Source organism: Salvia splendens, chromosome 22 (assembly GCF_004379255.2).
Source record: "Salvia splendens isolate huo1 chromosome 22, SspV2, whole genome shotgun sequence".
NCBI lineage: Eukaryota > Viridiplantae > Streptophyta > Magnoliopsida > Lamiales > Lamiaceae > Salvia > Salvia splendens.
In genome coordinates this window covers 18,466,959-18,481,204 of record NC_056053.1, presented here as the reverse complement: position 1 = coordinate 18,481,204, position 14,246 = coordinate 18,466,959, and the positions used below count along the sequence as shown (strand labels likewise).

Here is a 14,246-nt window from a genome sequence, read left to right as displayed (position 1 = left end):
GGGTAAAATAGATTAAAATTTTGAGATATCACAAATGACTTACAATTGAATTAATTTGACTCGATTAATATATTTCCGAAGATAGGATTAAAAAATTAATAATAAGAAGAATAAAAATAGTCAATTATGTATCTGATTAATAATAAAAATAAACGTTCCTAAGCTAGGAGTATAGAGGGATCAAATAATTAATTTAAATTTGATATTCGCCGTTCAAAAGAAAGTCAACTGAAAATAAAAGTATTGGTGCAGCTGCGTAAGATGTCCCCTTTCCCACATACCAGCTGAAAATTATTCTTAAGCTGAATTTGAATAGTAAATGCAGTTATTTCCAAAATTGCCCATTTCCTCTCACTATATAAACTCAACTGCCGCCACCCCCAAAACCATTCCAATTCTACAACCAAACAAGAATCTATACTATTCCATCTCTGTTTTCAATTTTGCTACTCAACAATGGTTCTCTCAAAGACCGCCTCGAATACCGACGTCTCCATCCACTCTACGTTTGCCTCCCGATATGTTTGCAACTCCCTCCCTAGGTATACATTTTTTTTTCAACTAAACTGCGCTTCATGGTTATTATATAGATCGACTAAATACTGAATGACGCGTGTAGGTTTCAGATGCCTGAGAACTCGATCCCAAAGGAGGCAGCGTATCAAATCATAAACGATGAGCTTATGCTCGATGGGAATCCGAGGTTGAATTTGGCGTCGTTCGTGACAACATGGATGGAGCCGGAGTGTGACAAGCTTATTATGGATGCCATCAACAAAAATTACGTTGACATGGATGAGTACCCTGTCACAACTGAGTTGCAGGTTAGTAATTTCATCTTTTACTTATTCCTTTTTTTTCTATATAAAAAATAAATGTTGGATTCTAAGCTACATATTGAGTGAAAAATGTTCAACTAGACCTATTATTAACTAAGAATGATTCTTGACTTTTTGGGAATCAACAAGAAGAAAAATGGGCAAGGTTTAGTATACTACTACTAATATAAAGTATGAAAAATTATTTGTGTTTGAACATATTAGAAATCGTGCCCAACACGACTTGTGAATTGGAAGAATAATTTGGGCCGTGACCTATGCTTTAGATTTTTTTTTTCTTTTTTAATTTGACTTTAATTAGGTAGTAAAATGTTCTGTTATCATGGTTTGTTTTATCTATCTTTCCTGCCAAGCTGCCGCTAGTAACGCTAAATGTAAAATATTTATGGCAGAACCGATGCGTAAACATGATAGCGCACCTGTTCAATGCCCCGCTGGGGGAGGGAGAGGCGGCGGTGGGCGTGGGCACGGTGGGTTCGTCGGAGGCCATCATGCTTGCGGGACTCGCCTTCAAGAGGAGATGGCAAAACAAGATGAAGCAGCTCGGCAAGCCTTACGACAAGCCCAACATCGTCACGGGCGCCAACGTCCAAGTCTGCTGGGAGAAATTCGCCCGTTACTTCGAAGTCGAGCTCAAGGAAGTCAAGCTCAGAGACGGCTACTACGTCATGGACCCGGAGAAGGCCGCCGAGATGGTGGACGAGAACACCATCTGCGTGGCCGCTATCCTCGGGTCCACCCTCAACGGAGAGTTCGAAGACGTCAAGCGCCTCAACGACCTCTTAGTTGAGAAGAACAAACAAACAGGGTGTAGTCTCAACCTATACATACTAAAAATGAGAGAGAAATAGAGATTCTTATGTTTGATGTAATAATATATATGCAGATGGGACACACCTATCCATGTGGATGCAGCTAGTGGTGGATTTATTGCACCATTTTTGTACCCAGAATTGGAGTGGGACTTCAGATTGCCATTGGTGAAGAGTATTAATGTGAGTGGCCACAAATATGGGCTTGTTTATGCAGGAATTGGGTGGGCTATTTGGAGAAGCAAAGAAGATTTACCTGAAGAACTTATCTTCCATATTAATTACCTTGGTGCTGACCAACCCACTTTCACTCTCAATTTCTCCAAAGGTATTTTTTTTTCTTCTTTATTTATTTATTTATATCTGCATGGTTTCGATTAAGCATATTCGAACTCCACGTTAGTATGATACTGATTGTTCTGTATTTCAGGTTCGAGTCAAGTTATTGCTCAATATTACCAACTCATCCGCTTAGGCAATGAGGTAAGGACATTTTAAAAAAATTGTTACATATGTTGAAAAATATATCACAAAATGGTTGAAAAATTGGGAATTTGTGAACAGGGGTACCGTAATATAATGGAGAACTGCCAAGAAAATGCAATGGTGCTGAAGGAAGGACTGGAAAAGACCGGGCGGTTCAACATCGTGTCGAAGGACAAGGGCGTGCCCTTGGTGGCGTTCAGCCTCAAGGACAGCAGCCGCCACACTGAGTTCGAGATCTCGGAGATGCTCCGCCGCTTTGGATGGATTGTTCCCGCCTATACCATGCCGGCCGACGCGCAGCACGTGACCGTGCTGCGCGTGGTGATCCGAGAGGACTTCTCGAGGACCCTAGCGGAGAGGCTGGTGATGGACATTGAGAAGGTCCTGCATGAGCTCGACACCCTCCCTGCCAGGGTCACCGCGAAGCTCACCGCGGCGGCCGTGGAGGTGGAGGAGAACAACCACCATGTGCCAATGGTTAAGAAGACTGTAATCGAGTTGCAGAGGGAGATCACGTCGACTTGGAGGAAGTTTGTTGCTGAGAAGAAGAGGACTAACCGAGTGTGCTAAGTTGCACTGTTGAAGAAATCACAATTTTATTAATTGGCTGCTTTAGTTATTTTATTTGATTTTTGTTTTTTTATTATGTTAATTGTGTGTGCGGTAACCCTTTATCTTCTTGTACCATCAATTATGTTCTGATTAATATACCATGAAATCGTCGATTTATTGATTTGATAAATATTTTTCATTTAGCTGTCTTTGTTATGATGAACTCGGAATTCAGAATCGCTTGTAATTGTAAGTACTTGAACGTGAAATCGAGCTGCAAGAATCAAAAGAACATCACGTGGTTTTGAATAATGCCTTACTTCTTGATCTGAAAAATTTACTACTACTAACTAACATATGATCGAGTGATTGCACGTTTATATCGATGTTGATCTAGAAATCAAACAATGTATTGTAGAAATCATGGAATAAATATGCCCGGTCAATGGATTTTGACCAAATAATAAATGTGACAAGACATCTAATTTTGTGAAATTAAATGATATAGCGTCGATCTACATTTTACGTAGATAAATGTAGTATATTCACTCCCCGCCAGGGTCACCGCGGCGGCCGTGGAGTTGGAGGAGAACCACCATCCCTTTATCTTCTTGTACCATCAATTATGTTCTGATTAATATACCATGAAATCGCCGATTTATTGATTTGTTAAATATTTTTCATTTAGCTGTCTTTGCTATGATGAACTCGGAATTCAGAATCACATGTAATTGTAAGTAGGGATGTCAATGTAGCCCGTAACCCGTGGGCTGGCCCGAATAGCCCGTCAAATTTATAGGGTTAGGGTTGGAAATTTCTAGCCCGATAAAATCAAAACCCGATTAGCCCGCACCCGATTAACCCGCAACCCATTAGGGCCAGACCCGAAAACCCGATGGGCTGGCCCGAAAACCCGATAAAGTTTCTATTATTCTATTTTTTTTACTCCTAATTCGACATTTTATTGATTAATTTTAACTAAAAAATAACTTTCAATTTTATATTATATATACAAATTATATATTGAATTTTTATTAATATAATAATTGATAAATAAATTAAAAACTTCAAATTCACAAGAAAAATATTTAAATTTTTAAAACATGCATTAAAATTCTACGAAATATATGAAATATTAGTATTTGATCATGTTTATGATTGAGTTTAAGCATATATCTCAAATATATCATAATTAAATGTTTTACATTGCATGAATATTAGTAATTTTAATAATTATTTATTGGGTTGATCGCATGTTAATATTATCGGTAGCAACCATATTAACCCGCTGGGCTAGCCCGAAACCCGAGCTTTTAGGGTTAGGGCTGAGCTTTTATAACCCGAAAGAAATCACAACCCGATTAGCCCGCACCCGATTGACCCGCAACCCGAGTAGGGTTGGCCCGAAACCCGACGGGCCGGCCCGATTGACATCCCTAATTGTAAGTACTTGAACGTGAAATCGAGCTGCAAGAATCAAAAGAACATCATGTGGTTTTGAATAATGCCTTACTTCTTGATCTGAAAAATTTACTACTACTAACTAACATATGATCGAGTGATTGCACGTTTATATCGATGTTGATCTGGACATCAAACAATGTATCCCAATCCATAAATAGTAGTCGACGACCGCTTCTAGCATTGTCTTCAAATGAGAGCATTTATGGCTGATGGCATATGCAAAAATAATGGCAAGTATGCTGAATTGAACCGAACAGACCAAAACAGAATAAATTCAAGCACTTGCAACCGATGGTCTCAACCCTCAACAACGTGTAAGTACTCGTTGAAGAAGTCGAAACTTCCCCTTTTTTATTGATTACAATTCTACTAAACTTGCCTTGCACACAAAAAGTACAGTACACAATTCAATATCATTATAGATTTAACATACACACAAATATTAAGATTTAATTTCAATAGTAGGACTAGTCATACTATAGTCTTGAGTCTCCGCTTATTTTGTGTGAGGACACACTGGTCTTGGGAATTATTAAAATGGCAACCTTAGTAATATCACAACGCCGATTCTCTAATAAACAAGCTTTTCCGAGCAACAGCCATGGCCGTCTCAAGCTCATTTATGAATTTGTCCATGGCATTTGATGGCAAAGACATGGTGAACCTTATTCCCTTCTCTCCATTTGTACTCTTATATGGTAGAGCAAAACTCACAACTCCAGGAACAAGATCAATACCACATAAGGCCGGTCCACCATACTCTGCCGAGCCCCACCCATAGTCCACTTCGCCAAACCCGGCCCGCGTTACGTCCGACACTAGATAAATCCCTCTTGTTTTAAAACAGGGCCGCCCTCTCATTACCATCAAATCCGCAACTGATTTTACGTACTCCCATGCTGCTCGTGATTTTGCATTTCTCAACAGCTCCACAGCGTGCTGCAACGGACTTGTCGTTAATTTCTCCGCTGTTGTGACGGTGGCAGGGTAGACTACAGCGTTGCCGTAGTACCCCTCCGGGAGCGGCGGATTGAGTCGCTTCCGAACATTTACTAAGCACGAGAGTGCGATCTCTTCCTCGGGGTTTAGCGAGAGGGAGATTGCCCGGCAGCGCCAAGTGCAAGCTGTCGCAATCTCAAAGCTGGAGCTGCCGCGGAGGCGCGGTGGTAGGATGCGCCGGAGGGCGGAGATGTCGGCGGGAGTGAAGAGGAAGCTGCGGTCCACCATTTTATTGTCATCGTCAGGTGGGGCGTGGTTTCCTTCAGAAGTAGTAGTGTTGTGGTCATACTCGTGGTGCGTGCATGTCACGCGCGGTGGGTTACGAGCGCTGAGGAGGTGTCTTTCCCAAACAGGCTGGATTGAAGGCGATGCGTCTCCGCGGGCAAATTCGCCCACCGCGGACATAAACTGGACCAGCCCGGCCGCGTCGCTCATTGTATGATTCAAGCGGGTGGCTACCACAAACCCCCCGCATTTCAGCCGCGTCACCTGCATTCATCATTCATCAATTTAAATTATAAACTGCTAAAATATAGTACTCACAATTACTCTCTTATTTGATTTTATCTCATACAAATTCTTTAATTACCATTTTCTGTAAAAAAAAAAACGTCTCTCGCTTGTGATGGGTGTACCTGAATAAGTAACAAAGGGCAATCGATGATTCCGGCAGTGGCTGGGAGGTGGTGGAGCAGGTTGTCCAAATTTGGGAAGGGCGGATAGAGGGCATCACCGAGCTGCTGCAGTGCCACGTCGGCATCAGCCTCAATGAAAACCACCCCTTCTCCGTTGCACTCCACCACCAGCTTCCGGTTGGCGTGCTCCCTCAGCCGCCCGGCAAAAGGGTAGTATGGAACCAAGGCGTTGGCTATGGCGTCACGGATCACCTTCACGGGGTCTCTCTCTTTTGAGGAGAGATTTCTCCGGTAGAATTGAATAACTGGGATTTGGAAGCGGAGGCCCTCTTGATCGTCGATGTCGGAGAGGACCTTGAATTCGTGAGGCGTTGGCTTTGCCGGAGCTATCAGCTCCGGTTTTTTGGTAGCCACATTGAAGTTTATAGTTGATTGCATCTCTTTACGATATAGCTTGATTTACACGCAAGTGTGTTATGAAGAAGTATATTTTCAGTATTTATAGAGCATATGGATGAATGGCATGTTTTAAATATGTGATTAAAATTCTACTATATTATTACTGCTTCACTTCTAATATTAAAAATCAATTAAAAATAATTTCCCCTTCCACTATAAACAAAGACGTTTTTTGGGTACAAAATTTATCAAAATGATGTTAGAAAATCAAGTGAACAGATAATAACGTAAGAAAGTGAATACAAATTGAGGAGTCAAGATAGAATTAAGATAAAATAATTGTATTATACGCTTCAAAAAGGAAAATGACTAGAATGCCTTACAAATAAATACGAATCGATTATTGTGTGGTTGAAGAGTATGAAAACACCATTTGTAAATTCAATTACTTGCAAGTTAGAAAATGACTTGAATGCCCTACAAATAAATACGAATCGATTATTGTGTGGTTGAAGAGTACGAAAACACCATTTGTAAATTCAATTACTTGCAAGTTAGAAAATGACTTGAATCCCCTACAAATAAATACGAATCGATTATTGTGTGGTTGAAGAGTACGAAAACACCATTTGTAAATTCAATTACTTGCAAACTTATGATATATATTTTTTATTCTCGTGGCATTTGGCCGACGAAGAGGGGACCGCGAGCACTAATGATATGAATGAGTGGTTGCTACGTGCAAGTAAGGGGGCTAGCAAATTGTTTTGGTGTAAAACATTCTGTTAAAACTTTTGCGATATATTTTTGCAATTAACACGTTTATTATATTTAAAAAATAAAAAAACAGTACGTGTAACATTCGAATATTTTGAGTTTTTAAATATATACTACTTCCATCTCGCATTAACTGTCACATTTACTTTTCTGCACTCTTTTATAAAAATGATAATAAATAATTAAAGTAGAAAATATTAAAGTAAAAGAGAGAATAATGTAAAGAAGATTCTTCTCTACCTTATTATCTCTCTTATTTTACTATTTCTCGACTTTAACTATTTATTATCACTTTTATAAAACGAGTGTAGAAATACAAATGTGACAGTTAATGCGGGACGAATGTAGTATTTATTACTCCATTTATAGTATACTACTATATTTTATTTTATAGTCTGGGACGGATCTATAATATGGTGAGAAGGGGAAAATGCCCCACCTCATTTATCTATAGACATGTAGATATATATGTTATAATACTTAAATGCGGTGTGATCAATTGCTAACTTTTCTTAAGTTGCTAACTTGCTAACTCATCGACGTAGTGTATTAAAAATGCCAACATGATTATAATGAAATGTTAACATAAACTTAAGTTGATATTTTAATACACTGTGTTGACAATAATATTTAATTGTCAACACAGTTTATTAAAATGTCAACACAAATATGTGTTGACATTTTAATGTGATCGTGTTGACATTTTTAATTCACCAGGTTGATGAGTTAACAAGTTAGCAATTTAAAAAAAGTTAGCATTATAACGCACTCCATACTTAAATATATCAATATTCAACTAATTTGCCCCCTTTATTTAGAAAAAATATTTTTTTACTTGCCCTCCTGACATACACGTAGGCTTACCCTCCTCTAAAATAATACTCCCCCCGTCCCTCTGTAGCTGAGCCGTATTTCTTTTTGGGTTGTCTCAATGTAGCTGAGTCGTTTTCTTTTTTGGCAAAAAACAACAACTTTGCTTCTCTTTTACTTTACCCTCTCTTCATTTCTCTACCTTTTTGCTTTTCTACTTTATTATTCATTTACTTAACTCATTTAACATAACTTTTCTTAAATCTCGTGCCGAAAAGAAATGTCTCTACTACAGAGGGACGGAGGGAGTATACAATATTAATTTAATGTATATATATTAATTTTATATTTATTTATTTGTATGTTAATATTTTTGCCCCTTCTATTATATAATTTCCCGGCTTCCTATTATAATTTCCTTGTTCCGTCCCTGTTTATAATACACATATTACACTAGTACGTACTTGTTAATTTAGTGACAGTGAATAAGATGTCATGCGTACATCTGTGATCCCTCACTCTGGAGTCTGGATTATGCCATTCACTCTCTATAAGCACATATCATAATACTGGTAAAATAAAAAGGTCCATAAAGAAAGTACATATTTCAATATAATTAAATGTTTAACTTAGATATAAATACAAAGATTTACTTTCAATAATACGACTGGTCCTACTATACTATGTGGAGTCTCGGCCTATTTTATGTGAGGACACACTAGCCCTAGGACTAATTAAGATGCAACTTAGTAACATTACAACGCTGATTCTCTAATAACCAAGCTTTTGTGAGCATCAGCCAAGGCCATGTCAAGCTCATTTATGAATTTGTCCATGGCGTTTGGCGGCAAGGACATGGTGAGCCTTATTCCCTTCTCGCCCTTAGCATTCTTCTATGGTAGAGCAAAACTCACAACTCCAGGAACTAGATCAATACCACATAAGGCCGGCCCACCATACTCCGTCGTGCCCCACCCATAGTCCACTTCGCCAAACCCGGCCCGCGTTACATCATACACTAGATAGATCCCTCTCATTTTTAAACAGGGCCGCCCCCTCGTTACCATCAAATCCACAACTGATTTCACGTACTCCCACGTTGCTTGTGATTTCGCATTTCTCAGCAGCTCTAAAGCGTGCTGCAGCGGACTTGTCGTTAATTTCTTCGCTGTTGTGACGGAGAATTTACATACAAATATTAAACGGTGTGTGTGGGTGGAGATAAGCAACTGCTTCGGTTGCTTGGGTTCCAGAGAAGATAGGGTTTCTTGCTGAGAGGTTTCTTGTGGTTGTGAGGTCTGAGAGTGGTCAGATCCGGTGTTGTGGAGTGGTTTGGGGTTGTAATCCGTGGTGTGTGAAGGATTTCACAATTGGATTCAACGTTGCTCCCTTGGATCATTGATTTGGTGAGTAGATCTGTACTATTAGCGGGTGGCTGAACCATAGCTACTAGATCTATGCGATTCCTTTGTTATCTCTCATTTTACTGCATGTTTTGTTTAGATCCGAAAGGATCTTTCATCCTTTACTAACTAGGGTTTCTAGTGTGCAGGGTTCTCGGTGGTTTCTGAGGATTCTGGTCCAGGAGTGCGGTGTCTGAGTTCATTAGCTGGCTTCAATTGTAATAGCTAGTGTTCCTGTAATATCACTCGCTTGGTTGATAGTTTGATTGAGCTATCTTGTAACAAGACCAAAGAGGTCTCGGTAAATAGTGAATCCAAAGCTAGTCTGATCCCTGCAGTGGTATCAGAGCCACGGGGGGACTGCTTTGGCACGCCGAGTCGCTTAAGGAGGTGGACAAGTGGAACCCTCCCTCGAGTGGGGGTTTGCTTTGGTAAATTGGCTGAATCTCTCTGATATTTTCTGTTTCTGAATAGTGCCAAATATAGGATTGGGACTCTTGTTGCTGGTAGACAGGCTTGGCAAGACTTAGGGTTTCCTTGGTGTGTTTTCACTGTGTGATTTGTGCTTCTGTGGTTTCTTGGCCCTCTCTGTTTTTGATCTCTTATTACTTGACCACCAAGCATATTGTGCTGCCTAAGTGACCCCATGCGCCCTCCAAAAGTAAGTGATTGCGAACTGGGATAGCCTTAGTCGGCCCTGCTCGTGACAGTCAAGGATTTGAGATCCTCTATGTGAAAATCTGGTGAAATCTGTGTGAATCTGTGTATTCTGTTGCCTGGGTGATTGTCTTTGTGTTGGTTGACTGCTTGTTTGTGTGTTGTGTTATTTTCTTGCTCTCTATGTTGCTTGAAAATTTTCTTGTTTAAAAAATGGCTCAACCTGTTAGCCTGATCCATTTCAATGGCAAAAATGATTTTGTGATCTGGAAACAGAAGCTGAAATGTGTTCTTATTCAACAAAAGGTGTTTAAATGTGTTGATGGTTCTGTGCCTACTGATACTCCACAAGATAAACTTGATGAAATGAATGAATTGGCTAAAGCAACTATTATTCTCAACTTGTCTGACTCTGTGATTAGAAAGGTTAATCACATTGAATCTGCCTCTGAAATGTGGAAACACCTTGATACTTTGTATACTGAAACTTCTATGTCATCAAGGATGTATTTGCTTGAAAAACTTTTCAAATTTAAGCTTGATTTGTCAAAAGATATTGATGACAATGTGGATAGATTTCAAAAACTTGTTCAAGACATTAAGAGGTCAGGAGATAAAACTATTCATGAATATACTAGAATTGCTTTGATGAATGCCATACCTGATTCTTACAGTGATGTAAAAGCTGCTATTAAATATGGCAGAGATACTGCTCTTCTTGATTTGATAATTAGCTCTCTTAAATCTAAGGAATTGGAACTAAGGGAAAGGGCTTCTGATAAGTCTGCTCCTAATAAGGTTTTAAATGTTAGGGGAAGGTCTAATTCAAGGAGGGGAAATGAATCTAATGGATGATCAAATTCCAGGAAAAATTCAGATATAGGTCCAATAGTAGGGACCCTAGATTTATCAAGAAATGTTATAATTGTGGAAAACATGGACATTTTAAGAAGAATTGTAATAAGCCTAAAAAGTATAAACCTCCTAATAACAATGGGAACTCTCAGATTGAAAGTGTTGCAAATATTGCAAAGTTTGATGTTGATAATGAATCTGTGTTTATGTTGCATGATCTGTTGTAAATGAATGCTTCCCCCAAGTGTCCTTTCTCATCAAATGATTGGATCTGTGATTCTGACTGTACATACCATGTAAGTCCTTTTAAGGAAGTGTTCACTGATATTAAGCCTGTAATTAATACCTATGTTTCTATGGCTGATGATAAAAAATGTGTAGTTCAGGGTATTGGCACTGTGTGTTTACAGTTTGAGAATGGCTATGTGCTGAACATGAAGGATGTTAGATATGTGCCTGAATTGTGCTATAATTTGATGTCATGTACTGCCTTAGAGAACTCTGGCATGAGTCGTAAATGGGGGAAGGAAGCATGAAAATCTGCAAGGGTTCCATGTGCCTGTTTAAGGCAAAAAGAAAATGTGGGTTGTATGTCTGTAATGTTGTGCCTCTGACTTGTGAAAAATCATGTGCTAATGTGGTAAATTCTGACAAATTGTTGTTGTGGCATAACAGGCTAGGTCACATGAGTGAGAAGAGGCTAAATATTTTGAAAAAGCATGCAATATTGTCTGATTCTGATGTTCATGGGAATATGCCTTTCTGTGACACATGTGTTCTAGGTAAACAACATAGGGTTTCTTTTCCTACTCCTGTGCCTGCAAACATTAGTAAGAATGTTTTGGAATACTTGCATATGGATGTGTGGTGCCCTGCTTCTGTGTCTTCCCACTCTGGGTCTGTGTATTTCGTGTCTATTATTGATGATTTTTCAAGGAAAGTCTAGTGTTTTCTTATGAAACACAAATATGATGTTTTTGGAAAATTTGCTACTTGGAAAACCTTTATTGAGACTCAAACTGGGAAAAAGATTAAGGCCATCAGAACTGACAATGGTTTGGAGTTTTGTAATAAACAATTTGATGAATTGTGTGCTGGTTTTGGCATTAAAAGACATAAGACAGTTCCTTATACCCCACAACAGAATGGAGTTGCTGAAAGGATGAATAGGACTCTGCTTGATAGATAAGATGCATGCTAGCTAAATCTGGTTTGTCCAAAAAATTCTGGGGTGAAGCTTTGATGACTGCTACTTATCTTGTGAATAGATCTCCTTCTGTACCTTTGCAAGGACAATGTCATGAGTATGTGTTTACTGGGAAATCCCTTAACCTTTCTAATCTGAGAGTGTTTGGTTGCTCTGCTTTTTTTCACACTAAAATTGATAAGCTAGAACCTAGATCTAGAAAAGGTGTTTTTTTGGGATATCCTGAAGGTGTGAAAGGGTATAGGATATGGCTGAGAGATGAGCCAGGGTTTAAACTCTTTATTAGTAGGGATGTTGTGTTTAATGAAACTGAGTTCCCCTGCTTACAAATGACTAAAAACCCTGCTCCACAGATTGTGGACAATGACCCTCTTATTGAGGTGGAGTCCACAGACACACCCACTGATGTGAAGCATCCAGAGGATGTTCCAATTGAGGTGGAGCAGCCATTTTGGAACTATACTCCTAGTGAAACACCCAATGAGGGGGGTCTGCAAGATAATGTTGTAAATATGCCCTTACTTGACAATGTGGACAATGCTGCTAACTTGCCTGGTAGTCCTGTTTGTAATCCTCCTACTATGCCTGTCCAGAATGTGTTAAATTCCCCTTTAGGAGTTCAAAATGTTGTGGATGCTCCCAACTTGAATGATTATATCTTATCTAGAGATAGGCCTAGAAGACAGATTCAGAAGCCTGCTAGATATGATGGCTATGTGGGGTTGGTTGCTTTGATAAACTTAGCTTTTAATGTTCATGAATCTGATGGGATGAGCCTCAATCTTATAAGCAGGCTACTAAATAAAAGTTCTGGAATGAATGGCATAAAGCCATGTTAGAGGAAATGAACTCTTTGAAAGTTAATTTAACTTGGATTCTTGTACCTCTGCCTCTAGGTGCCTCTGTTGTTGATTGCAGGTGGTTGTATAAACTAAAGAGTGAGGTGGAGGGTTTGAGATACAAGGCCAGATTAGTGGCCAGGGGTTTTACTCAACAAGAGGGGGTAGATTATACACAAATCTTTGCTTCTGTTGTTAAATTTACTACTGTGAGATTAATACTTACATTGTGTGCTCATTTTGATTGGGAATTGAAACAAATGGATGTCAAAACTGCTTTCTTGCATGGTGATTTGGATAAACCAATTTACATGAAACAGCCTGAAGGCTTTGTTGATCCTAAGTTTCCCAATCATGTTTACTTGCTTAAGAATGTTTTGTATGGTCTGAAACAGTCACCTAGGCAGTGATGGTCTGAAACAGTCACCTAGGCAGTGGAATATTAAGTTCAATACTTGCATGCATAAGTTAGGATTTGTTAGAAGTACCTTTGATGTTTGCTTGTATATGAAAAACTTGAACATTGTGCATGTCTTCCTTCTGTTATATGTGGATGATATGCGTATTATGGGTCCCTGCTTGAAGACTATAACTGTTGTGCAAGCGGCTTTGAGTGAGAATTTTGATATGAAAGATCTAGGGGATGCTCAGAAGATATTAGGAATTAATATTTTCAGGAATAGAAAAGAGTGTGTACTTATTTTGCATCAAGAACCCTATGTGCTCAAAATTCTGAAGAAATTTAACATGTTTGATGCCAAGCCAGCTTCAGTTCCTTTAGCTGCTCATTTTATGTTGAGTAAAGACTTGTGTCCCAAATCTGAACATGATATCAATGCCATGAAAAAGGTTCTCTATGCTAATGCTATTGGACCTGTGATGTATTTGATGGTTAGTACTAGGCCTGATATTTCCTATGTTGTGTCTTGTTTGAGTAGATACATGTCTAATCCTGGTCCAGTCCATTGGGAAGCCTTGAAGTGGTTGTTAAGATATCTGAAAAATACTTCTAAGTATGGATTGTGCTATTCTAGATGTAAAGATGGTGTAAAACTGACTGGTTATGTTGATTCCAATTATGCTAATGATAGAGATAAGAGGAAGTCCACCACCTCCTATGTCTTTACTATTTGCAGATCCTGCAAAAGTTGGAAGTCACAGCTGCAGCATATTGTGGCTCTGTCCACTACTGAATCTGAGTACATTGCCATTACTGAGGCAATGAAGGAGGCTGTATGGTTAAAGGGAGTACTTTCTGAACTCAATTTTGTGAAAACTCCTCCTGTTGTATTTTCAGATTCACAGTCTGCCATTCAATTGTGTAAAAATCCAGTTTTTCATGATAGAACTAAGCACATTGATGTAAGGTTTCATTACATCAGAGATATTGTAGAAAAGAATGAGGTTTCTCTCTTAAAAGTGCACACTGATAAGAACCAAGCTGACATGAGGACTAAATGCTTACCACTTGAAAAACTTCTTTTCTGCATTAAGTATTTTCATTTTCACCTA

The 14,246-nt window shown here is 39.0% G+C and overlaps 2 protein-coding genes across 2 annotated transcripts; one reads left to right on the top strand and one right to left on the bottom strand.

The window, feature by feature from the left end:
• The first annotated feature begins 405 nt into the window (after window positions 1-405).
• On the top strand, window positions 406-2,879 carry LOC121787561 (glutamate decarboxylase-like). Its single transcript, XM_042186334.1, has 6 exons — window positions 406-542; window positions 620-824; window positions 1,232-1,647; window positions 1,726-1,979; window positions 2,082-2,134; window positions 2,216-2,879. The coding sequence occupies exons 1-6, from the start codon at window positions 457-459 to the stop codon at window positions 2,705-2,707; spliced, it is 1,506 nt and encodes a 501-aa protein (XP_042042268.1). The 5' UTR covers window positions 406-456; the 3' UTR covers window positions 2,708-2,879.
• Window positions 2,880-4,397: 1,518 nt separating this feature from the next.
• Window positions 4,398-6,269, bottom strand: LOC121785886 (benzyl alcohol O-benzoyltransferase-like). Its single transcript, XM_042184353.1, has 2 exons — window positions 5,788-6,269; window positions 4,398-5,641 (listed from the first exon to the last, which is right to left on the bottom strand). Exons 1-2 carry the CDS (start codon window positions 6,223-6,225, stop codon window positions 4,709-4,711), a joined length of 1,371 nt encoding a protein of 456 aa, XP_042040287.1. The 5' UTR covers window positions 6,226-6,269; the 3' UTR covers window positions 4,398-4,708.
• Window positions 6,270-14,246: the final 7,977 nt, after the last annotated feature.

What these genes read in the sequence shown, in the direction of transcription:
- LOC121787561 (XM_042186334.1), top strand. Translation starts at nt 457, where the DNA reads ATGGTTCTCTCAAAGACCGCCTCGAATACCGACGTCTCCATCCACTCT. An exon ending in CTGTCACAACTGAGTTGCAG is followed by an intron (nt 825 to 1,231) that starts GTTAGTAATTTC and finishes TATTTATGGCAG; the next exon opens with AACCGATGCGTAAACATGAT. An exon ending in CACTCTCAATTTCTCCAAAG is followed by an intron (nt 1,980 to 2,081) that starts GTATTTTTTTTT and finishes TCTGTATTTCAG; the next exon opens with GTTCGAGTCAAGTTATTGCT.
- LOC121785886 (XM_042184353.1), bottom strand. Translation starts at nt 6,225, where the DNA reads ATGCAATCAACTATAAACTTCAATGTGGCTACCAAAAAACCGGAGCTG. An exon ending in GCCCTTTGTTACTTATTCAG is followed by an intron (nt 5,642 to 5,787) that starts GTACACCCATCA and finishes TGATGAATGCAG; the next exon opens with GTGACGCGGCTGAAATGCGG.